Source organism: Nerophis lumbriciformis, linkage group LG02 (assembly GCF_033978685.3).
Source record: "Nerophis lumbriciformis linkage group LG02, RoL_Nlum_v2.1, whole genome shotgun sequence".
Classification (NCBI taxonomy): Eukaryota; Metazoa; Chordata; class Actinopteri; order Syngnathiformes; family Syngnathidae; genus Nerophis; species Nerophis lumbriciformis.
Window position 1 is genome coordinate 55,108,986 of NC_084549.2, and position 24,206 is coordinate 55,133,191.

A 24,206-nucleotide genomic window follows, 5' to 3' on the forward strand; every position below is an offset into this window, starting at 1 on the left:
ACTCTGGGCTTATGAACATTTACACTTCACCCAAAGACAATGGGCATATATACAAACACACTCCCCATCCCCATCCAACGGCCCTCACCACCACTGCTTAGTTCCTCTTCGGGGTTATGGACGGCTAGTAGCGCTTTATAGCAGCAGGCCGGCCTCCATGGCCCCAATTCCCCCCCCCCCCCTCCCCTTCTGTTGCGAGTTGTTGTGATTATATGTAACATGTAAATGTAATCAATCAATCAATCAATCAATGTTTGTTTATATAGCCCTAAATGACAAGTGTCTCAAAGGGCTGCACAAGCCACAACGACATCCTCGGTACAAAGCCCACATAAGGGCAAGGAAAAACTCACCCCAGTGGGACGTCGATGTGAATGACTATGAGAAACCTTGGAGAGGACCGCATATGTGGGTAACCCTCCCCCTCTAGGGGAGACCGAAAGCAATGGATGTCGAGTGGGTCTGACATAATATTGTGAGAGTCCAGTCCATAGTGGATCCAACATAATAGTAAGAGTCCAGTCCATAGTGGGGCCAGCAGGACACCATCCCGAGCGGAGACGGGTCAGCAGCGCAGAGATGTTCCCAGCCGATGCACAGGCGAGCGGTCCACCCCGGGTCCCGACTCTGGACAGCCAGCACTTCATCTATGGCCACCGGACCTGTGCCCCCCCGCCCCCTCCACAAGGAAAAGGGGAGCAGAGGAGAAAAGAAAAGAAACGGCAGATCAACTGGTCTAACAGGGGGGCTATTTAAAGGCTAGAGTATACAAATGAGTTTTAAGATGGGACTTAAATGCTTCTACTGAGGTAGCATCTCTTAATGTTACCGGGAGGGCATTCCATAGTACTGGAGCCCGAATAGAAAACGCTCTATAGCCCGCAGACTTTTTTTGGGCTCTGGGAATCACTAATAAGCCGGAGTTCTTTGAACGCAGATTTCTTGCCGGGACATATGGTACAATGCAATCGACAAGATAGGACGGAGCTAGACCGTGTAGTATTTTATACGTAAGTAGTAAAACCTTAAAGTCACATCTTAAGTGCACAGGAAGCCAGTACAGGTGAGCCAGTATAGGCATAATATGATCAAACTTTCTTGTTCTTGTCAAAAGTCTAGCAGCCGCATTTTGTACCAACTGTAATCTTTTAATGCTAGACATAGGGAGACCCGAAAATATGCTAAATTAGGTTTTTTCCCTTGGACTCAGTCTGGACCCCCTCCCAACGGTCCAGCCTTAGACTAATATTTTTTACTCTTCCCCCCTTTCCCAATATCACCTTTGTCCCACCTTTTTTAAGGAGCGCCATAAGTGGCTGATCCGTTGGCAGTCCCGTCTTGTCTCCCTGTAACGTATGTCTGCTCTTAGTGGGACTGTGCCGAAAATGAAATTTCAGTTCTTATGTTTCTTGTACATGTTAAAGAATGGACAATAATAAAGTATCTTGAATCATGAATCTTAGCCCAGGCCAAACTAAAACTCTGACAACTCCTGCTCCCCAAGCAACACAGTCAACCTCCACTGCCACTACTGAGAGTCAGGAATTGCCCTTTGATCGCACTGAACATAAAACCCAATCCCAAACCAGAACCTCTCTCCCACATATTGCTGCACCTACCTTGAACCCACCAGAAGTCCAACGTTATGTGGTTGAGCACATTGTTAAAAACGAGGCCAGTGCGATGCTTCATCTCTCCAGCCAGCGTCTCAGAGTTTTTTCTGGGAGGATGCCCCGGCCTCAGAATGAAACAGATGATGAAACATGGCGTGTTACTGTGTATTTACTGTTAAATGACTCCTCTGTTTCCGATTAGCAGCGATTGCGCAAACTTTTTGAGAGTCTTCTGCCTTAATGTTTGTCTGATCTTGAATGGGATTGTGCTGAATATGTTCATTTCCCCTCGGGGATTAATAAAGTATTTCTGATTCTGATTCTGATGGTCAAGCACTTGAAGCCTGAAACAGGGCCTGCAGTCTATCTCCATATTCTAGATTCAGCGTATGGCACTGTGCAAGACGGAGATGAGCTTTATGCTAAATGTATGGATACGTTCCAAGGCGGAAATGAAAAGGCGTCATCATATATCTTCAGCGGCTGCAAGTTGCTCTCAGTTTAGCTGTCGAGAGGGGGAGTTCCATACGAGGAGACAAATAAACACTTACTCAACCAGTTTTGTAGAGGCTGTTGGGACAATGTCTTGATCTCTGAGCTCCAACTCAGCAACGTAAGCAAAATCCGCCATCCTTCGCTGAACTATTGCTGCTATTGCGCACAGAGGAGGACCGAGAAGCAGCCAAGACCCTTCGCATGAAGCAGAATCTCGGCCCATCCAAGACAAAAGCCGCAACTCATGCACAATACGCTTATGCTGATGGTGAAGATCTTGAAAGTACAACACTGGAAAAACTTACAAACAACTGGCAGATATACAGAGACAATTGACAGCTTTGATCGCCGCCCAATATGGACTGGTTCTGGTTCCCCACATGCCCCCACAGATGAATGAAGCGGATAAAGCGAAAACTGCCTTTGCCGTTAGGGTTCTGGGAGTTTAATCGCATGCCGCAAGGCATTACCAATGCTCCCGCAACTTTTCAGCGCCTCATGGAAAAGTGCATGACAGATCTTCACTTGAAAGAAGTTCTTGTGTTCCTCAACGATTTGATTAGTCTTTTCACCATACTTGCCAACCTTGAGACCTCCGAATTCGGGAGATAGGGGGGGTTGGGCGGGGCCGGGGCCGGGGGCGGTGTTAAGAGGGAGGAGTATGTTTATAGCTAGAATTCACTGAAATTAAAGTATTTCTTATATATATATATATATATATATATATATATATATATATATATATATATATATATATATATATATATATAGTACAGTAAACAGTAATGAAAACACAGTTGTTCTACTAACTGTACTGTACTTGCTGCTTACTTAAAAAAAAAAAAAACACTTACCTTTCACTATTTGAGTAGCTTTTGTTCTGCCATTTGAGTACTGGCGAGCGATCTCTGAATCCGGGAACATATCCTTCACGGATTTGTTGAAAACATCCGCAAATGAGAACGGAATGTTGCTTGCAAGGTGGCCCATAATACTGCATTGCCGCCGCCTTGTGGATGTTGTGTGTCAGTGTATTAACGTGCCGGCTGGAATAAACACACGCTGAGAAATAGCTCCGTGCCTGCCTACTTTATGGATTATAGATAAACCTATGGATAACGGAGACATATATAATAGTCTCCTTTTCAGGTGAGAGACGACGCTAAAGGCAGTGCCTTTAAGGCACGCCCCCAATATAGTTGTCTGGCTGGAAATCGGGAGATTTTCAGGAGAATGGTTGTCCCGGGAGATTTTTGGGAGAGGCACTGAAATTCGGGAGTCTCCCGGAAAATTCGGGAGGGTTGGCAAGTATGCTTTTCACGAACCTTGGAGGAACATGAAGAGTGCCTGCTATGAGTCCTCAACCGATTGAAGGAATATGGCTTCAAGTTATCCCTGGAGAAGTGCAAGTTTTTCCAAATCTCTGTACGTTACCTGGATCATGTGGTGTCTGGGGAGGGAGTGAAGATTGATCCCGAGAAGATATCTGCCTTAAAGACCTGGCCAATTCCACGCACCCTGAGAGAGCTAAAAACCTTTTTAGGATTCGCCCGTTACTACCGGAGGTTCATCCGGGGATATGCCGCTATAGCCAAGCCACTGAATGACTTGACAAGGGGCTATACACCACCCCGTAGGTCCGGACAGAGAGGGTCCAATCGCAAGTCACACACCTCGACACATAGATCTTTTGGAGGAAGGTGGTCGTCGGAATGTCAGAGTGCCTTTGAAAACCTGATTGAACACCTAACTACTGCACCTGTTCTGGGATTTGCAGACCCGAAGAAGCCATACATCTTACATACAGATGCGAGTGCCACAGGTCTCGGCGCAGCTCTTTATCAGGAGCAAGATGGTCAGTTGAGAGCCATCGCGTATGCTAGTCGTGGGTGATCCACTAGTGAATCGCGATATCCTGCTCATAAGCTGGAATTTCTAGCATTAAAATGGAGCATTACAGCAAAATTTCATGATTGTCTGTGTGGTGCTAACTTTGTTGTGGTTACAGACAACAACCCATTGACAAACATCCTGACATCCGCCAAACTTGATGCTGCTAGTCACCGTTGGCTTGCTGAACTTTCAACGTACACCTTCACGCTTCAGTATTGGGCTGGCAAGCAAAACCTCAACGCTGACGCGCTGTCACGCCGTTCCCATGATTCATCTCTTGATACTTCCTCCGATCTAGATCTCGTCCGTCAGTTCACCGTTGGGCACAGCAGTGAGCCAGGATATGAAATTTCCCCAGAAGTCGTCGCGGCCATTTGCCAAAGTCGTCTTGTGAAAAACTGCCATTCAACCAGTTCTACCAATACACTGGTTGAGTCCATGACCACCTCTGCCAAAGCCATCCCTGAGAGTTACCTTGACGAGAATCAGCATGGGTTGCTAGTTTTTCCAGCCTTGTCTATTGAGGAAATCAGGGAGGAATAGAGATCTGTCTGGTTCAACAACATGAAGCACAATCAAACACTTTTATGTTCAAATACTGACCAGATGTTTACCTTATCCCAATAAACATCTGCTTAGTATTTGAACATAATAGTGCTTGATTGTGAGGTATTAAAAGCCACAAAATGCAACGGGTCCATCAGACCCACAAACACTGGCTGAGTAACAACAATATGAACGTTGCACGGAAAATGTCTATGCCAGTTTCTGCATCCCACAGGAATTCTTCTTTTGTATTTCTGCACTTGCGGTTCCCACACAAGGTTGCAACATTGTTTGTCAACACTGTCTGCTCTCATTTTCTCGCACATTTGACCCTCTGATGTTCTGTGTACCTACACTCTGTCCTCCTCCTGTCTAGGCCTACTGTGTGTGTGTGTGTGTGTGTGTGTGTGTGTGTGTGTGTGTGTGTGTGTGTGTGTGTGTGTGTGTGTGTGTGTGTGTTACACAGAACATCAATTTCCACACTTCTATTAGCCCCGGGTCCAGTAGACCCGGACATCTTATATGTAATAGAAACGTGTAGGTCATTAAATATGTATTCTGATATACTGTATGTTCTTCACAGAAAATGAGCCAAAGTCAGTGAATCTCAGTTTGAAAAATTATTTAATTGTATCATTTTTCTTTTCATAAAAAATTAAAGCGGGTCCCACAGACCCGTTCGGTGTGTGGTGTACTAGAGATGTCCAATAATATCGGCCTGCCCCCGCGACCCGACCTTGGATAAGCGGAAGAAGATGGATGGATGTATTCTGCTTTTATTTATGAATAACACAACGTGCCAACTTCACTGGTTTTGGGTTTTGTATATATATATATATATATATACAAGAGCCGACTCCATATATATATAAGTTACATACACATATATACATACATACACATATACACACACATATATATACATACACATAACATATATATATATATATACATATATATATATATATATATATATATATATATATATATATATATATATATATATATATATATATATATATATATATATATATACATACACATATATACACACATATATATATATATACATACACATATATACACATATATCAGTGACGTGCGGTGAGGTTGATGGCTGGTGAGGCACTGACTTCATCACAGTCAGATTTACAAACATATGAACCCTAAAGAGTATCTTATTCACCATTTGATTGGCAGCAGTTAACGGGTTATGTTGAAAAGCTCATACCAGCATTCTTCCCTGCTTGGCACTCAGCATCAAGGGTTGGAATTGGGGGTTAAATCACCAAAAATGATTCCCGGGCGCGGCGCCGCTGCTGCCCACTGCTCCCCTCACCTCCCAGAGGGTGAACAAGGGGATGGGTCAAATGCAGACGACAAATTTCATTACACCTAGTGTGTGTGTGACAATCATTGGTACTTTAACTTAACTTTAACTTTACACATACAAACTAGCACACAAAAAAGCACATTTAATTAAAAAAAACGTTGTTATGGTCTTACCTTTACTTATAAATTAAGTCCATGCGCTGCAACTAAAGCCCTCACTTAAACTTTCCACATGCAAGATTGAATCTATTTTAAAAAAGTGTAACCGAGGGTTTATAAATGTCGCCTATACTGTATGAAACTACAAAATAACAAACACGGAGGCTCCAGTTTACACGAGGACCACTTTATTTACCTTCTTTCAAAAACCTGCGCAACGTGTCATCACTTCCGCTTTTAGCGCCTTCAAAATAAGAGCTCAAGGCATATACTGTTAAACAGCGCATAACAGGAACTTAACATCACAAAGAGGAAAGCCCATGAAAATAGGTTACAACAGTGATTTAATAAGAAGCCAAAAAGTGCAAAAACAATAATGTTCGTGTTGGAGGAGTTGTGAATTAGATACACCCGCAGACTGCAGGTGTACCTAATGTTGTGGCCCTGTAGTCATTCACAACTCCTCCAACACGAACATTATTGTTTTTGCACTTTTTGGCTTCTTATGAAATAACTTTTTTAAATAGATTCAATCTTGCACGTGGAAAGTTTAAGTGTGGGCTTTAGATGATATAACAATTCTACGGCGGGGGTGCAGGAGGCGGGATTACTGGAGCCTCAGCCAGTGCGTCTTTTGCAGCCGTTTTATGATCGCTCAGCACAAGAAATACGTTACACACATACAGTTGTTGACAAAATACACTGTACATTATATACCTCAGCTAACTTAACTATGGAAATGTATAATATAATTCATATAGCAATACAGTCTCACTGCACAGCAGGCCAGCAGTTAGCCGAGTCCGCAATCCATGTTGAGGCACTGAGTGACGTGCCTCAACTGGCTGCTGTTCACCGCACCGTCTCTTCTCAGTATTTGAACGGCAAATGTGAAAATTCAGCGATTTTGAATAAAAATCATCTAAAACTCGTGAAGTTAAATGGAAAATAACTTTATAGTATAATCACTGGATACATATAACAATTTAATTATTTTTTTTTCTTTTTCCATTTTTTTTTTTCCATGATGGCAGTTGAGGCCCCGCCTCACCTGCCTCTAGTGACTGCACGTCACTGACATATATATACTGTATATATACATACATACACATATACACACACACACACACATATATATATATATATATATATATATATATATATATATATATATATATATATATATATATATATATATATATATATTGTGGAGTCTCACTCAAGCACCGCCTGACAGGTAGGCACCTCACAGGGGAGGAGCCAGGGCATGGAGGCAGAGTGGAACACGCAAGACAACGCCCCAGCCTTGGCCGCATCATCGAGGGGCGGTACATTCCCTTGTACCTGCTCAATCAGCCTGAAGCGCCACCAGCTGAGCGGCCAGGTGGGGCCCAGCCACGAACCTTTCTTAACTCTGCCTCATTCAGGTCTGGCTCTCCTCTGTGTCAAGGCAGGTGCATCAGGCGGTAAGTTGACACATCCACTATTTCACCACTAAGGACATTACTAGTGAAATGTTTTACTTATGTTGTGTTTCTATTGTTTTATAGGAAATTACCTACGACATATATAGAAGTGTGCTGTGTGAAGGATTGAGAGCCCCGGATGGGAGATATTTATGTTTGTTAATGGACACTTTAAGTTTGATACTTCCACACCCTGCTCTTCCTACAAAGACTTGTGCAATAAATGCCCTTTTTCGGCTTTCTGCAAACCCCAATCCTGTGTCTTGGTGAGAATCAGGTGCCACTATATATATATATATATATATATATATATATATATATATATATATATATATATATATGAGAGAGATTTTATAATATCCACAAGGTTCAGTGAGCAGGTTGTGTTGTGTGTGACCATGTGTCTTGACTTTTTTTGTTGGTTTAGTTTGTTTTTTTTGCGCTATGACTAGGGAAGGTTGTTTGAATAAGGCCGCATAAGTAAAATGCTGTTCTGTTTTGTAAGTTAAAACACAATTCATGGTCATTGACCTGATTTTCTCACATTGTCCACGAGAGGGCAGCAAATTTGCAGAAATCAGAATGACAGGTATTTTACATTATTTTGAAAACACCCCACGGGTCAGATTCATTATTAAACTTAAGACGTCTCCCGCGGGCTGCAGTTTGGACACCCTGTATTGGAGTTTGTATCTGCTTATTACTCAGCGTATAGAACTTGTTGGTTTCGGGTTTTTTGCGCCATGACTAGGGAAGGTTGTTTGAATAAGGCTGCATAAGTAAAATGTTGTTCTGTTTTGTAAGTTAAAACACAATTCATGGTCATTGACCTGATTTTCTCACATTGTCCACGAGAGGGCGGCAAATTTGCAGAAATCAGAATGCCAGGTATTTTACATTATTTTGAAAACACCCCACGGGTCAGATTCATTATTAAACTTAAGACGTCTCCCGCGGGCTGCAGTTTGGACACCCTGTATTAGAGTTTGTATCTGCTTATTACTCAGCGTCTAAAACTTGCAGCTCATGTTCAAAAATATAAGGCTCTGTATTATCACTTGTCCCAAAGTAGTCAATGTTGGCTCTCACAAAGTCTGCCATAGTTAGTAATAGTTGTATTTTGTTGAAGAAAATAGCGAACCTTGTGATACTTATTGTGTAATCAATGCATAACGACTGAAAATGACCAAAATAGATAAATATTACATATTGTCATGAATGCGCCTGTTACATTACAAACATATTTACAGCATACAGCAAACATTGATGGAAGTTTTTGGATGTTTTTAGAGCGCTTTATAGGCGGAATAGATTGAATCCCCATTATCTGCATTGTCAGCCGTCAACTATGAGCTGTATATTACAAATTTAGATTGCATAAAAGAGGCAAAAAAAAAAAAGTGTTATTGTCTGACATAGGAATTGTGAATGATGTGGTTGTGAATTCCAAAAAAGTGCAATTCCCCTTTAAAAAAACGAATGTCACATATGTGTATGTGGTTGGAGGTCAGTGTGAGGTTTTTGTCACAGTGTATGTTGTTGTGCAAATGCTGCTGTAGGCTACAAGATCATCTTCGGCGGTGGAGCCCGCTTGACGGTTGAAAGCCGTAAGTTCAACTGAACTACTTTCTACTCTTACTTAAATGCTATGTTGCACTCGTTTTCCTTCCATCTTTCTCTCACATTTGTCTCGTTTTGACTGATATCGAACTAGCAACTTTACATACTAAGGCTAACCTTTACACACAGAACCATGCTGAAATGACATTTGTGTGTGTGTGAGGATGGTTCTTGTTGAGGTCACAATCAGTGTGTCTGTAGCCAACAGATTATCTTTTGCAAGTGGAATCAGACTGACAGTGGAAGTTTGTAAGTTAAATTTTTATGCTAGAACGTGATACCAAAACTGGGGTCACTCAATAAAAACATTAGGAAACATTTTTTTCTCCTAAAATTCTATTTAATGAAAGCAAACCATAAAGATTATAAATAGAGTAATAGTTCACTCAACTGGACACACCGAATCAAAGTGACAATAGAAGCTAATGAGAAGAGACATGTCAGTTTTTATGAGGTTCTTGTTGAGGTTACAACCACTCAGTGTGTGTCTGGAAGTGGGAATTTAATTTTTAGAAGTGGAACCAGACTGACAGTGGAAGTCCGTAAGTTCTACTTTCATGCAAGACAGTAAACTAGGACCCAAAGGGTTAGCAAATTAGTTTCTTTGTAAGTGTAAAATCGTTAATGATTTTAATATTCTGTGAACAGGACATTTAGAACATGACCGAGCAAAGAACCGGAATCACAAGTCATGCAGATGATATTTATGTGTGCTAGAACTCGGATGTTCTCATGAGGTTTTTGTTGAGGTCACAATCAGCGTGTGTCTGGTTTCAAATTAGTTTTTGGAAGTGGAACCAGACTGACAGTGGAAGTCCGTAAGTTCTACTTTCATGCAAGACTGTAAACTAGAACCCAAAGTGTCCGCAAATTAGTTTCTTTACAAAGTGTAAAATCGTTAATGACTTTAAAATTTTGTAAGCAGGACATTTAGAACCTGACCAAGCAAAGAACCGGAATCACAAGTCATGCAGATGATATTTATGTGTGCTAGAACTCGAATGTTCTCATGAGGTTTTTGTTGAGGTCACAATCATTGTGTGTCTGGACTCAAAAGATTAGTTTTTGGAAGTGGAACCAGACTGACAGTGGAAGTCCGTAAGTTCTACTTTCATGCAAGACTGTAAAGTAGAACCCAAAGTGTCCGCAAATTAGTTTCTTTAAAAAGTGTAAAATTGTTAATAACTTAAAAATTTTGTAAACAGGACATTCAGAACCTGACCAAGCAAAGAACCGGAATCACAAGTCATGCAGATGATATTTATGTGTGCTCGAACTTGGGTGTTCTCATGAGGTTTTTGTTGAGGTCACAATCAGCGTGTGTCTGGTTTCAAAACAAATTAGTTTTTGGAAGTGGAACCAGACTGATAGTGGAAGTCCGTAAGTTTGACTTTCATGCAAGACTGTGAAGTAGAACCCGAAGTGTCCGCAAATTAGTTTCTTTACAAAGTGTAAAATCGTTAATGAGTTTAATATTCTGTAAACAGGACATTTAGAACATGACCGAGCAAAGAACCGGAATCACAAGTCAGGCAGATGATATTTAGGTGTGCTAGAACTCAGATGTTCTTATTAAGTTTTTGTTGAGGTCACAATCAGCGTGTGTCTGGTTTCAAATTAGTTTTTGGAAGTGGAACCAGACTGACAGTGGAAGTCCGTAAGTTCTACTTTCATGCAAGACTGTAAAGTAGAACCCAAAGTGTCCGCAAATTAGTTTCTTTACAAAGTGTAAAATCGTTAATGAGTTTAAAATTCTGTAAACAGGACATTTAGAATCTGACCAAGCAAAGAACCGGAATCACAAGTCATGCAGATGATATTTAGGTGTGCTAGAACTCAGATGTTCTCATGAGGTTTTTGTTGAGGTCACAATCAGCGTGTGTCTGGTTTCAAATTAGTTTTTGGAAGTGGAACCAGACTGACAGTGGAAGTCCGTAAGTTTGACTTTCATGCAAGACTGTAGACTAGAACCCAAAGTGTCAGCAAATTAGTTTCTTTACAAAGTGTTAAACCGTTAATGAGTTTAATATTCTGTAAACAGGACATTTAGAACCTGACCGAGCAAAGAACCGGAATCACAAGTCATTCAGATTATATTTATGTGTGCTAGAACTCAGATGTTCTCATGAGGTTTTTGTTGAGGTCACAATCAGCGTGTGTCTGGATTCAACAGAGTAGTTTTTGGAAGTGGAACCAGACTGACAGTGGAAGTTCGTAAGTTAGATTTTTATGCTAGAACGTTATCCCAAAACTGGGGTCACTCAATAAAAACATTATGAAACTTTTTTTTTTTTCTAAAATTAAATTTAATGAAAGAAAACCATAAAGATTGTAAATGGAGTAATAATCCACTAAACTGGACACACAGAACCAAAGTGACAGTAGAAGCTAATGAGAAGAGACATGTCAGTTTTTATGAGGTTCTTGTTGAGGTCACAATCAGTGTGTGTCTGGAAGTGGGAATTTTCTTTTTAAAAGTGGAACCAGACTGACAGTAGAGGCCCGTAAGTTCTACTTTCATGCAAGACTGTAAAGTAGAACCCAAACTGTCAGCAAATTAGTTTCTTTACAAAGTGTAAAATCGTTAATGAGTTTAAAATTCTGTAAACAGGACATTCAGAACCTGACCGAGCAAAGAACCGGAATCACAAGTCATGCAGATGATATTTATGAGTGCTAGAACTCAGGTGTTCTCATGAGGTTTTTGTTGAGGTCACAATCAGCGTGTGTCTGGTTTCAAATTAGTTTTTGGAAGTGGAACCAGACTGACAGTGGAAATCCGTAAGATCTACTTTCATGCAAGACTGTAAACTAGAACCCAAAGTGTCCGCAAATTAGTTTCTTTACAAAGTGTAAAATCGTTAATAACTTAAACATTTTGTAAACAGGACATTCAGAACCTGACCAAGCAAAGAACCGGAATCACAAGTCAGGCAGATGATATTTAGGTGTGCTAGAACTTGGGTGTTTTCATGAGGTTTTTGTTGAGGTCACAAGCAGCGTGTGTCTGGTTTCAACAAATTAGTTTTTAGAAGTGGAACCAGACTGATAGTGGAAGTCCGTAAGTTTGACTTTCACGCAAGACTGTGAAGTAGAAACCAAGGTGTCCGCAAATTAGTTTCTTTACAAAGTGTAAAATCGTTAATGATTTTAAAATTTTGTAAACAGGACATTTAGAACATGACCAAGCAAAGAACCGGAATCACAAGTCATGCAGATGATATTTAGGTATGCTAGAACTCAGATGTTCTCATGAGGTTTTTGTTGAGGTCACAAGCAGCGTGTGTCTGGTTTCAACAAATTAGTTTTTAGAAGTGGAACCAGACTGATAGTGGAAGTCCGTAAGTTTGACTTTCATGCAAGACTGTGAAGTAGAACCCAAAATGTCAGCAAATTAGTTTATTTACAAAGTGTTATTGAGTTTAATATTCTGTAAGCAGGACATTTAGAACCTGACCAAGCAAAGAACCGGAATCACAAGTCCGGCAGATGATATTTATGTGTGCTAGAACTCTGATGTTTTCATGAGGTTTTTGTTGAGGTCACAATCAGCGTGTGTCTGGTTTCAAGAAATTAGTTTTTGGAAGTGGAACCAGACTGACAGTGGAAGTCCGTAAGTTCTACTTTCATACAAGACTGTAAATTAGAACCCAAAGTGTCCGCAAATTAGTTTTTTACAAAGTGTAAAATCGTTAATGACTTTAAAATTTTGTAAACAGGACATTCAGAACCTGACCAAGCAAAGAACCGGAATCACAAGTCATGCAGATGATATTTAGGTGTGCTAGAACTCGGATGTTCTCATTAGGTTTTTGTTGAGGTCACAATCAGCGTGTGTCTGGTTTCAAATTAGTTTTTGGAAGTGGAACCAGACTGACAGTGGAAATCCGTAAGATCTACTTTCATGCAAGACTGTAAACTAGAACCCAAAGTGTCCGCAAATTAGTTTCTTTACAAAGTGTAAAATCGTTAATAACTTAAAAATTTTGTAAACAGGACATTCAGAACCTGACCAAGCAAAGAACCGGAATCACAAGTCAGGCAGATGATATTTAGGTGTGCTAGAACTTGGGTGTTTTTATGAGGTTTTTGTTGAGGTCACAAGCAGCGTGTGTATGGTTTCAACAAATTAGTTTTTAAAAGTGGAACCAGACTGATAGTGGAAGTCCGTAAGTTTGACTTTCACGCAAGACTGTGAAGTAGAAACCAAGGTGTCCGCAAATTAGTTTCTTTACAAAGTGTAAAATCGTTAATGATTTTAAAATTTTGTAAACAGGACATTTAGAACATGACCAAGCAAAGAACCGGAATCACAAGTCATGCAGATGATATTTAGGTATGCTAGAACTCAGATGTTCTCATGAGGTTTTTGTTGAGGTCACAATCAGCGTGTGTCTGGTTTCAACAAATTAGTTTTTGGAAGTGGAACCAGACTGACAGTGGAAGTTCGTAAGTTTGACTTTCATGCAAGACTGTGAAGTAGAACCCAAAATGTCAGCAAATTAGTTTATTTACAAAGTGTTATTGAGTTTAATATTCTGTAAGCAGGACATTTAGAACCTGACCAAGCAAAGAACCGGAATCACAAGTCCGGCAGATGATATTTATGTGTGCTAGAACTCTGATGTTTTCATGAGGTTTTTGTTGAGGTCACAATCAGCGTGTGTCTGGTTTCAAGAAATTAGTTTTTGGAAGTGGAACCAGACTGACAGTGGAAGTCCGTAAGTTCTACTTTCATACAAGACTGTAAACTAGAACCCAAAGTGTCCGCAAATTAGTTTTTTACAAAGTGTAAAATCGTTAATGACTTTAAAATTTTGTAAACAGGACATTTAGAACATGACCAAGCAAAGAACCGGAATCACAAGTCATGCAGATGATATTTAGGTGTGCTAGAACTCGGATGTTCTCATTAGGTTTTTGTTGAGGTCACAATCAGCGTGTGTCTGGTTTCAAATTAGTTTTTGGAAGTGGAACCAGACTGACAGTGGAAGTCCGTAAGTTCTACTTTCATGCAAGACTGTAAAGTAGAACCCAAAGTGTCCGCAAATTAGTTTCTTTACAAAGTGTAAAATAGTTAATGACTGAAAAATTTTGTAAACAGGACATTCAGAACTTGACCAAGCTAAGAACCGGAATCACAAGTCATGCAGATGATATTTAGGTGTGCTAGAACTCAGATGTTCTCATGAGGTTTGTGCTGAGGTCACAATCAGCGTGTGTCTGGTTTCAACAAATTAGTTTTTGGAAGTGGAACCAGACTGACAGTGGAAGTCCGTAAGTTCGACTTTCATGCAAAACTGTAAAGTAGAACCCAAAGTGTCCGCAAATTAGTTTCTTTACAAAGTGTAAAATCGTTAATGATTTTAAAATTTTGTAAACAGGACATTTAGAACCTGACCAAGCAAAGAACCGGAATCACAAGTCATTCAGATTATATTTAGGTGTGCTAGAACTCAGATGTTCTCATGAGGTTTTTGTTGAGGTCACAATCAGCGTGTGTCTAATTTCCACAAATTAGATTTTGGAAGTGGAACCAGACTGACAGTGGAAGTCCGTAAGTTTGACTTTCATGCAAGACTGTGAAGTAGAACCCAAAATGTTGAGCGTATAGCAATTTAGCGTGTGTCTGGTTTCAAATTAGTTTTTGGAAGTGGAACCAGACTGACAGTGGAAATCCGTAAGTTGTACTTTCATGCAAGACTGTAAACTAGAACCCAAAGTGTCCGCAAATTAGTTTATTTAAAAAGTGTAAAATCGTTAATAACTTAAAAATGTTGTAAACAGGACATTCAGAACCTGACCAAGCAAAGAACCGGAATTACAAGTCATGCAGATGATATTTAGGTGTGCTCGAACTTGGGTGTTCTCATGAGGTTTTTGTTGAGGTCACAATCAGCGTGTGTCTGGTTACAACAAATTAGTTTTTGGAAGTGGAACCAGACTGACAGTGGAAGTCCGTAAGTTCTACTTTCATGCAAGACTGTAAAGTAGAACCCAAAGTGTCCGCAAATTAGTTTCTTTACAAAGTGTAAAATAGTTAATGACTGAAAAATTTTGTAAACAGGACATTCAGAACTTGACCAAGCTAAGAACCGGAATCACAAGTCATGCAGATGATATTTAGGTGTGCTAGAACTCGGATGTTCTCATGAGGTTTGTGTTGAGGTCACAATCAGCGTGTGTCTGGTTTCAACAAATTAGTTTTTGGAAGTGGAACCAGACTGACAGTGGAAGTCCGTAAGTTCGACTTTCATGCAAAACTGTAAAGTAGAACCCAAAGTGTCCGCAAATTAGTTTCTTTACAAAGTGTAAAATCGTTAATGATTTTAAAATTTTGTAAACAGGACATTTAGAACCTGACCAAGCAAAGAACCGGAATCACAAGTCATTCAGATTATATTTAGGTGTGCTAGAACTCAGATGTTCTCATGAGGTTTTTGTTGAGGTCACAATCAGCGTGTGTCTAATTTCGACAAATTAGAACCAGACTGACAGTGGAAGTCCGTAAGTTTGACTTTCATGCAAGACTGTGAAGTAGAACCCAAAATGTTGAGCGTATAGCAATTTAGCGTGTGTCTGGTTTCAAATTAGTTTTTGGAAGTGGAACCAGACTGACAGTGGAAATCCGTAAGTTGTACTTTCATGCAAGACTGTAAACTAGAACCCAAAGTGTCCGCAAATTAGTTTATTTAAAAAGTGTAAAATCGTTAATAACTTAAAAATGTTGTAAACAGGACATTCAGAACCTGACCAAGCAAAGAACCGGAATTACAAGTCATGCAGATGATATTTAGGTGTGCTCGAACTTGGGTGTTCTCATGAGGTTTTTGTTGAGGTCACAATCAGCGTGTGTCTGGTTACAACAAATTAGTTTTTGGAAGTGGAACCAGACTGACAGTGGAAGTCCGTAAGTTTGACTTTCATGCAAGACTGTAAAGTAGAACCCAAAGTGTCCGCAAATTAGTTTCTTTACAAAGTGTAAAATCGTTAATGACTTAAAAATTCTGTAAACAGGACATTCAGAACCTGACCAAGCAAAGAACCGGAATCACAAGTCATGGAGATGATATTTAGGTGTGCTAGAACTCGAATGTTCTCCTGAGGTTTTTGTTGAGGTCACAATCAGCGTGTGTCTGATTTCAACAAATTAGTTTTTGGAAGTGGAACCAGACTGACGGTGGAAGTTCGTAAGTTTGACTTTCATGCAAGACTGTGAAGTAGAACCCAAAATGTCAGCAAATTAGTTTCTTTACAAAGTGTTATTGAGTTTAATATTCTGTAAACAGGACATTTAGAACCTGACCAAGCAAAGAACCGGAATCACAAGTCAGGCAGATGATATTTAGGTGTGCTAGAACTCGGATGTTCTCATGAGGTTTTTGTTGAGGTCACAATCAGCGTGTGTCTGGACTCAACAGATTAGTTTTTGGAAGAGGAACCAGATTGACAGTGGAAGTCCGTAAGTTTGACTTTCATGCGAGAACCTTAGCCCAAAACTGGGTTCAATAATTAAAGATATTGAAGAAAATATATATATATATATTTTAAAAATGTAATTTAATGAATATAATTAGAGAGTCAATATTTCAGTTAGAGTAATACTTCACTAAACTGGACAGTAGATCCAAAGTGACAATAGAAGCTCATGAAAATAGACTTGTGTAAGTTCTTATGAGATTCTTGTTGAGGTCACAATCAGTGTGAGTATGGACTCAACAGATTACTTTTTGGAAGTGGAACTAGGCAGAAAGTTGAAGTCCGTAAGTTTGACTTTCATGCTAGAATCTGAGGGAATCCCCAAACTCATGTCACTCCGTAAAAATGTGAAAGTAAATAAAAAAATATATTTATAATTATTAAAGTGAGTAAACCATTAAAAAGTGTCACTATAAGCCCCTGGAACCAAAGTGAACATAAAAGGTGGTGAGAACAGACATGTACAGTAAGTCAAAGTGGTTCTCATGAAGTTCTTGTTGAGGTCACAATGATTATTTGTGTGGACTCAGCAAAATACTTTTTTGAAGCGTACTCAAGTTCTACTTTCATGCTGAACGTAAAAGAGGACCCAAACTGGAAACACTTATTTTCTTTTTCTTAGCTCATTTTTGTGTCTTTCGTAAAATGGTCAAAGTGCATGAAGTAAACATGCACATTAGCTTGGTTAACATCTTTGGTAATATTCTAAGTGTGTGCATATGTGTGTGCAGAGGAGGACTTGGCGCCATCTTTCTACAAAATGGAGGGCAACGTGACAGCTTGCCTCGCCACCGGCTTCAGTAGACACAACGCCGCGGAGAAGGCAGGAAAAAAAGAGGCGTTTAAGGGCTCGCATGCCGCGCGGATATCGGGCGAGTCGCTGTACAATCAAGTGGCTTTGCTCACGGCCGAGAAAGCCGACTTGTGCGAGAAAGGTAGGCGAGGGTTGTGGTTTGGGCTGTTGGGCCGACGCCATGGAGTCGCCATCACCATGTGACGTTTGCTTCCAGGTGACAGAGGACCGGGGCGCTGCCAGGACGCTTTAGCGCCGGGTAAGTATTGAATGTGAAGGACACCAAAAGCCAACTCGGCGTGACTCAAATGTGTGTGTCGTTTGCAGATGAGAAGGTCAACCTGGTCTCCCTCACAGTCCTCGTTCTCCGTCTTATCTTCGCCAAGACGCTCGCCATCAACGGCGTCATGACGCTGCGCCTGTGGCTCGCTGCGCCTTAATCGGCTGCGACTCATCACCTTTCACTTCTGAACAGAGGCAGAGTCACGCTGTGTGTGTGTGTGTGTGTGTGTGTGTGTGTGTGTGTGTGTGTGTGTGTGTGTGTGTGTGTGTCAACTTGTGCTTATGATTCAAAGAGTTACAAAATGTCAAAACAATAAAAGTCAAATAAGTGTCTTGTTTTATTATTGTTGATTTGTTTTAATATTAATCAATTAAGCAATACTCATCAATACATTTTACAACAACGTGATGATCAAATAATGATGTGTGTGTGTGCGTGGGTGTGTGTGTGTCAACTTGTGCTTATGATTCAAAGAGTTACAAAATGTCAATAAATCAATAAAAGTCAAATAATTGTCTTGTTTTATTATTGTTGATTTATTTTAGTATTAATCAATTAAGCAATACTCATCAATACAATACATTTTACAACGTGATGATCAAGTAATGATGTGTGTTTGTGTGTGTGTGTGTGTGTGTGTCAACTTGTGCTTATGATTCAAAGAGTTACAAAATGTCAATAAATCAATAAAAGTCATATAATTGTCTTGTTTTATTATTGTTGATTTGTTTTAATATTAATCAATTAAGCAATACTCATCAATACAATACATTTTGCAACAACGTGATGATCAAGTGTGTGTGTGTGTGTGTGTGTGTGTGCGTGTGTGTCAACTTGTGCTTATGATTCAAAGAGTTACAAAATTTCAATAAAAGTCAAATAATTGTCTTGTTTTATTATTGTTGATTTGTTTTAATATTAATCAATTAAGCAATACTCAATACATTTTACAACAACGTGATGATCAAGTAATGATGTGTGTGTGTGTGTGTGTGTCAACTTGTGCTTATGATTCAAAAGTGCCCAAAATGTCAATAAATCAATAAAAGTCAAATAATTGTCTTGTTTTATTATTGTTGATTTATTTTAGTATTAATCAATTAAGCAATACTCATCAATACAATACATTTTGCAACAACGTGATGATCAAGTAATGACGTGTGTGTGTGTGTGTGTGTGTGTGTGTGTGTGTGTGTGTCAACTTGTGCTTATGATTCAAAATGTCAATAAATCAATAAAAGTCAAATAATTGTCTCGTTTTATTATTGTTGATTTGTTGTAATATTACCGTAATCAATTAAGCAAAACTCATCAATACAATACATTTTACAACAACGTGATGATCAAGTAAAGTGTGTGTGTGTGTGTGTGTGTGTGTGTCAACTTGTGCTTATGATTCAAAGAGTTACAAAATGTCAATAAATAAATAAAAGTCAAATAATTGTCTTGTTTTATTATTGTTGATTTATTTTAGTATTAATCAATCAAGCAATACTCATCAATACAATACATTTTACAACAACGTGATGATCAAGTAACGATGTGTGTGTGTGTATGTGTGTGTGTCATCTTGTGCTTATGATTCAAAGAGTTACAAAATGTCAATAAAAGTCAAATAATTGTCTTGTTTTATTATTGTTGATTTGTTTTGATATTAATCAATTAAGCAATACTCATCAATACAATACATTTTACAACAACCTGATGATCAAGTAATGATGTGTGTGTCTGTGTGTGTGTGTGTGTGTGTGTGTGCGTGTGTGTGCGTGCACGCTGTTTGCAGCTGTGCCCTGATTGGTTAGCATGCAAAGAGCATCTGTGTCACTCTTTCCACAGGATGTGGTCGTCATGGCAACTGCGTCACAGATGTCAGCTGTGGTTGGGACAGGATGTGGGCGGGCCCATTGGAGGTCAGGTGCTTGAACATCTTCATGATTGTCTTCGCACCACATGACTTCTGCCCGCTGTGACAGGAAGTGCACATTCCGCCCGCTCGCGACAGTGTTTATTTAGGGCGGCGGCATCCCAGGCAGGAAGTGCAGGTGTGCTTGCGGCGGCCGCGCAGATGCTCCAATTAGGTTCATTAGGTCTTCTAAGGCAGTGTTTTTCAACCTTTTTTGAGCCAAGGCACTTTTTTTGCGTTGAAAAAATGCGGAGGCACACCACCAGCAGAAATCATTAAAAAACAAAACTCAGTTGACAGTAAAAAGTCGTTGTCGCAATTGTTGGATAGGATATGACTTTAAAGCATAACCAAGCATGCATCACTATAGTTCTTGTCTCAAAGTAGGTGTACTGTCACCACCTGTCACATCACACCCTGACTTATTTGGAGTTTATTGCTGTTTTCCTGTGTGTAGTGTTTTAGTTCTTGTCTGGCACTCCTATTTTGGTGTCTTTTTCTCTTTTTTTGGTATTTTCCTGTAACAGTGTCATGTTTTCCTACTTTGTTTTAGCAACCAAGAAGATTGGTGAGGAGGGGCGTTGGATGGGGATGGGGAGTGTGTTTGTATATATGCCCATTGTCTTTGGGTGAAGTGTAAATGTTCATAAGCCCAGAGTCGTTCGGCATGCAATGCAAGTAAAGTTTGATTCCCAGGTGTCGTTGAGGAGGGAAGGAGGGAGGGAGGTCAAAAAGCGTCCATCTTTGAAATTCCTCAGGGGATGATTACAGAACAGCCTGTTCTTGTCTCAAGGCCATTCGGGGGAGTCAAATCGTAGATAAGGATTTTTGTTTTTTTCTCGAAAAGGCATTAACAATGACTTGTCTGTTCTATTCGTCCATGCTGGCTCTCATATCCAAACCTTCCTTTATAGCAAGCTTTTCCATGATGTGATCCATCTTGCGATTCAGTTCAGAAATCGCCACAGACTGTGTTCCTACAGCCCGGCCCAATCCGTCCATTGCAACGAACAGCCTTTGGGCTCCTTGAGTGGCTGCCATCGTCTTACGAATTTTACGATACACCAGAGCAATGCCCAGCCCAATCAGCAGGTGATCCCCGATCACGGTTCCAAATAGGTAGATGTCTTCCACGTCCTCGATGGAAAGGACTGAGAGGCACATGATTCTCCATTTGTCCCAGGAATCTCTCACATACCCCACAGCAATGGTTTCATCAGGGCAGCCAGGCTCCCCAGAACCTCTTTTCCTCGTCGAAAAGATTGTGTCAATAGAGTCAAGAGTCCAGCTAATCAATTCTATGTCTGATGATTATATTTAGAGGACAGCGCAAAGAAAGAGGCTTCCAAAAAAATTTTTTTAGACAAGATAAGACAAAAAAGAGAGAGCAAGCCAGGAAAAGACGGGAGGAGAAAAAAATACGACCACCCCTCACCAGAGGCAAGACATCATTTGCAGACTATAATTACCGGTACTGGTTTGCAAAAAATATTTTTAACCCAAATAGGTGAAATTAGATCATCTCCCACAGCACACCAGACTGTATCTCACGGCACACTCGTGTGCCGCGGCACAGTGGTTGAAAAACACTGTTCTAAGGATTATGTCATTTTTATTCTTATAGGCAGAGGTGGGACCAAGTCATTGTTTTGCAAGTCACAAGTAAGTCTCAAGTCTTTGCCCTCAAGTCCGAGTCAAGTCCCGAGTCAAGACAGGCAAGCCCCGAGTCAAGTCCAAAGTCAAGACTGGAAAGTCTCAAGTCAAGTCCTAAGTCCTGCATTTTAAGTTTCGAGTCCTTTCAAGTCCTTTTAACCACAGACTAATATATTAACACAGATTGTGTATGCTTTTCAAACGCTGTATTTATTTATTAAAACAAGTGCATTTTAAATTGCAGGAAAGAAAATTGTGCTGACATTGCACTTTATAATAGCACTATTAACCAGTCATTTTAAACATTAACTCATTCCTTTACAGAACAAACACATTGAAAAATAAAGTGCAAATGTACTTATTTGTACAAAAGTGTTAACATTGAAAAAACATGACATATACGTGAACATAACAAAAAAGTTGTACTTTTTATATGTCAGGGCCCTATGCTGCATTGCATTTGCAAAAGACCAAATTAGCCAAGAGTCTGTCAGTCATTTGTGCACGATGGGGGCGTAGTATGATGCCACCATGGCTGAAAACTCGCTCCACTGGAGCACTGGAGGCAGGCACTGCCAAGACTGTCATGGCCACTCGGAACAGTGAAGGAAGAGTCTTCATGTTCAATGCCCAGAACAAAAGGGGGAGAGAGTTGTTTTGGGTTGGTGCACTACTTGTAAGTGTATCTTGTGTTTTTTATGTTGATTTAATTTAAAAAAAAAAAAAAAAATTATTTCTTGTGCGGCCCGATACCAATCGATCCACGGACCAGTACCGGGCCGCGGCCCGGTGGTTGGGGACCACTGAGGTAAACAACCAACAGTATGTCAGAAAGCTAGCTAAAACGGTACACATATTCATAATATAGTATACATTTTAACTGACCTTTATTTTACTATTTTTGTCTTTTTTTAGGTGGCTAAAATACGCGGTGCTGCTGACCGCCGTCTAACGTTACGTGTGATATATTGACTAACGTAACCCTGCTTAAAAAAAATCACTGAACAAAAAGTATGAATAAGGTAGTGAACTGCAACAGATTCCCGTGTTTGCAATAACGTTATAACGTTAGCAGTGAGTTTACAGCCTCACTGATTTAACTACACTGCAAATAAAAGTCACGTTACTTAGCCAATAAACGTTATCTTACATTCAAAACTTACCGTTCTTTGTGCAACTTCAAATGCCGGACGAAGTTGGAAGTTGTTGCCTCTCCATCAGTAATTTTCTAACCGCATGTGTTGCATACTGCAAACTGTTTTGTGTTGACCACCTTGTAATTTTTATACCCAAACGAAATTATTTTAGGCATCATTTTTTGTTCACTGGCGTGTGGTTTGGACATGTCTTCTTCGTTGGTTGTCCTGCAATTTGATTGGATGAATGCTGTGTGATGAAAACAAAGTAGATCTAATTTGATTGGCTGTTGTACTGAGACCACACCAGCTGACACACGCAACGCTGATAGACAAGTACACAATGAAAAATACGGAGCGCTCCCGAATAACTTTTTCATCTTTGGGTTTTGGGGAAAGTAGCAAGTCATGTCAAGTCATGTCAATTCAAAAGGCTCAAGTCCAAGTGAAGTCACAAGTCATTGATGTTAAAGTCTAAGTCGAGTTGCAAGTCTTTTTACATTTTGTCAAGTCGAGTCTAAAGTCATCAAATTCATGACTCGAGTCCAAGTCATGTGACTCGAGTCCACACCTCTGCTTATAGGCAACCCAAAATGTTGAAAGAGCCATATAAAAATATCTGTCAGGAGCCGCAAACATTCAAAAGCCTTATATCAGTGTTAAAATGAAGTCAACAGATGATGTAAGTGTCTATAGTAGCTATATTAGACTACTATCAAAATGACTATGTGTCGCAGGCTGATGCAAAACTTCGTTGACAGAAATGTTGAAGTTTTATATTTATTCTACACATTTTTACCACATTGGAAAACATTACTAAAACGGAGGCTTCTCAGGGTGAGATAACTCTGACTGGCTTAGAATGGCCAAAGTTATAGATGTGTGTCCAAGTTGAAAGAAACGGAAACTACACATAAAATGACCTCAAATATAACTCAAATACGAGGTATAATGATGCATTATGTCAGTGACGTGCAGTGAGGTTTGAGGTTGGGGAGGCACTGACCCACTGGTCAGATTTACAAACATACAGTATGATGCTATGGCACCGCCTCAAAATCACAAAAACACACAGTATGATGCTAGAATAAAACATTTCAACACACTTAGCACACAATTAACACACGCATATATAAATATATATATATATTTTTTTTTTTGTACAGTGTCTCACCACACTCTGACGAAAGATTGTACGCCTCCTCTTTTATTTGGACTCTCCCTGATTACATGGCAACAGCTGTTTCAAAAGGGACGGGGGTCGTAAACAGCTGCCACCTTTGGTTACAAAACAGTTCAAAGAAAAGGTCGTAAACAGCCGTTGCCCTTGGTCACAAAACAGTTCAAAGAAAAGGTGCCTGGAGGAGGATCAGGCCCTGCCTCCTCTCCGTTTTGTAGATCTCAGGTCAAGACAAAATCTTCCTGTGGATTACATTACATCATAGAAACCGACACTTTCATGTCGCTTCCCATCCTACACAGTGGAGTTTTACAAGCCTTTTGATTGGTAAGATCAAAGACAGCTTGTATCTGCTTGCCGGGAACTCATTGAAACACAAAGTTTTGTGATAACTTAAGATACAATTATTCTGACAAAAGCTTTACCCCTTCAGTCATAATTTTTGCGCTCAAGAAACTTCTCTAACTTTAGCTCCAAACTTCTGTTTGTTTGATATTGTCATTACTGCCACAAGGGGTGGAAAAGTGTATTACAACAGAGTACCGCTGCAGCCCATACGGACCAGAGCTGAGAAATAAAACAATTTGGCGGCCCTATGGTTAAGAAACACTGGCGTAGAACATTATCAGCAGGTCCTGGGCAGGTGGAACTTCAT

The 24,206-nt window shown here is 40.0% G+C and overlaps 1 protein-coding gene across 1 annotated transcript in view; it reads left to right on the plus strand.

Annotated features, from left to right (window-relative positions):
• The window catches only part of LOC133609334 (uncharacterized), a 52,582-nt gene extending 34,576 nt beyond the window's left edge, over positions 1 to 18,006 (plus strand). Inside the window, exons 9-12 of the mRNA XM_072915246.1 lie at positions 9,050 to 9,111; positions 17,335 to 17,538; positions 17,614 to 17,655; positions 17,724 to 18,006. Coding sequence (XP_072771347.1) covers positions 9,050 to 9,111; positions 17,335 to 17,538; positions 17,614 to 17,655; positions 17,724 to 17,836 — 421 coding nt within the window. The 3' untranslated portion in view covers positions 17,837 to 18,006. The remainder of the gene's footprint in view (positions 1 to 9,049; positions 9,112 to 17,334; positions 17,539 to 17,613; positions 17,656 to 17,723) is intronic.
• Positions 18,007 to 24,206: the final 6,200 nt, after the last annotated feature.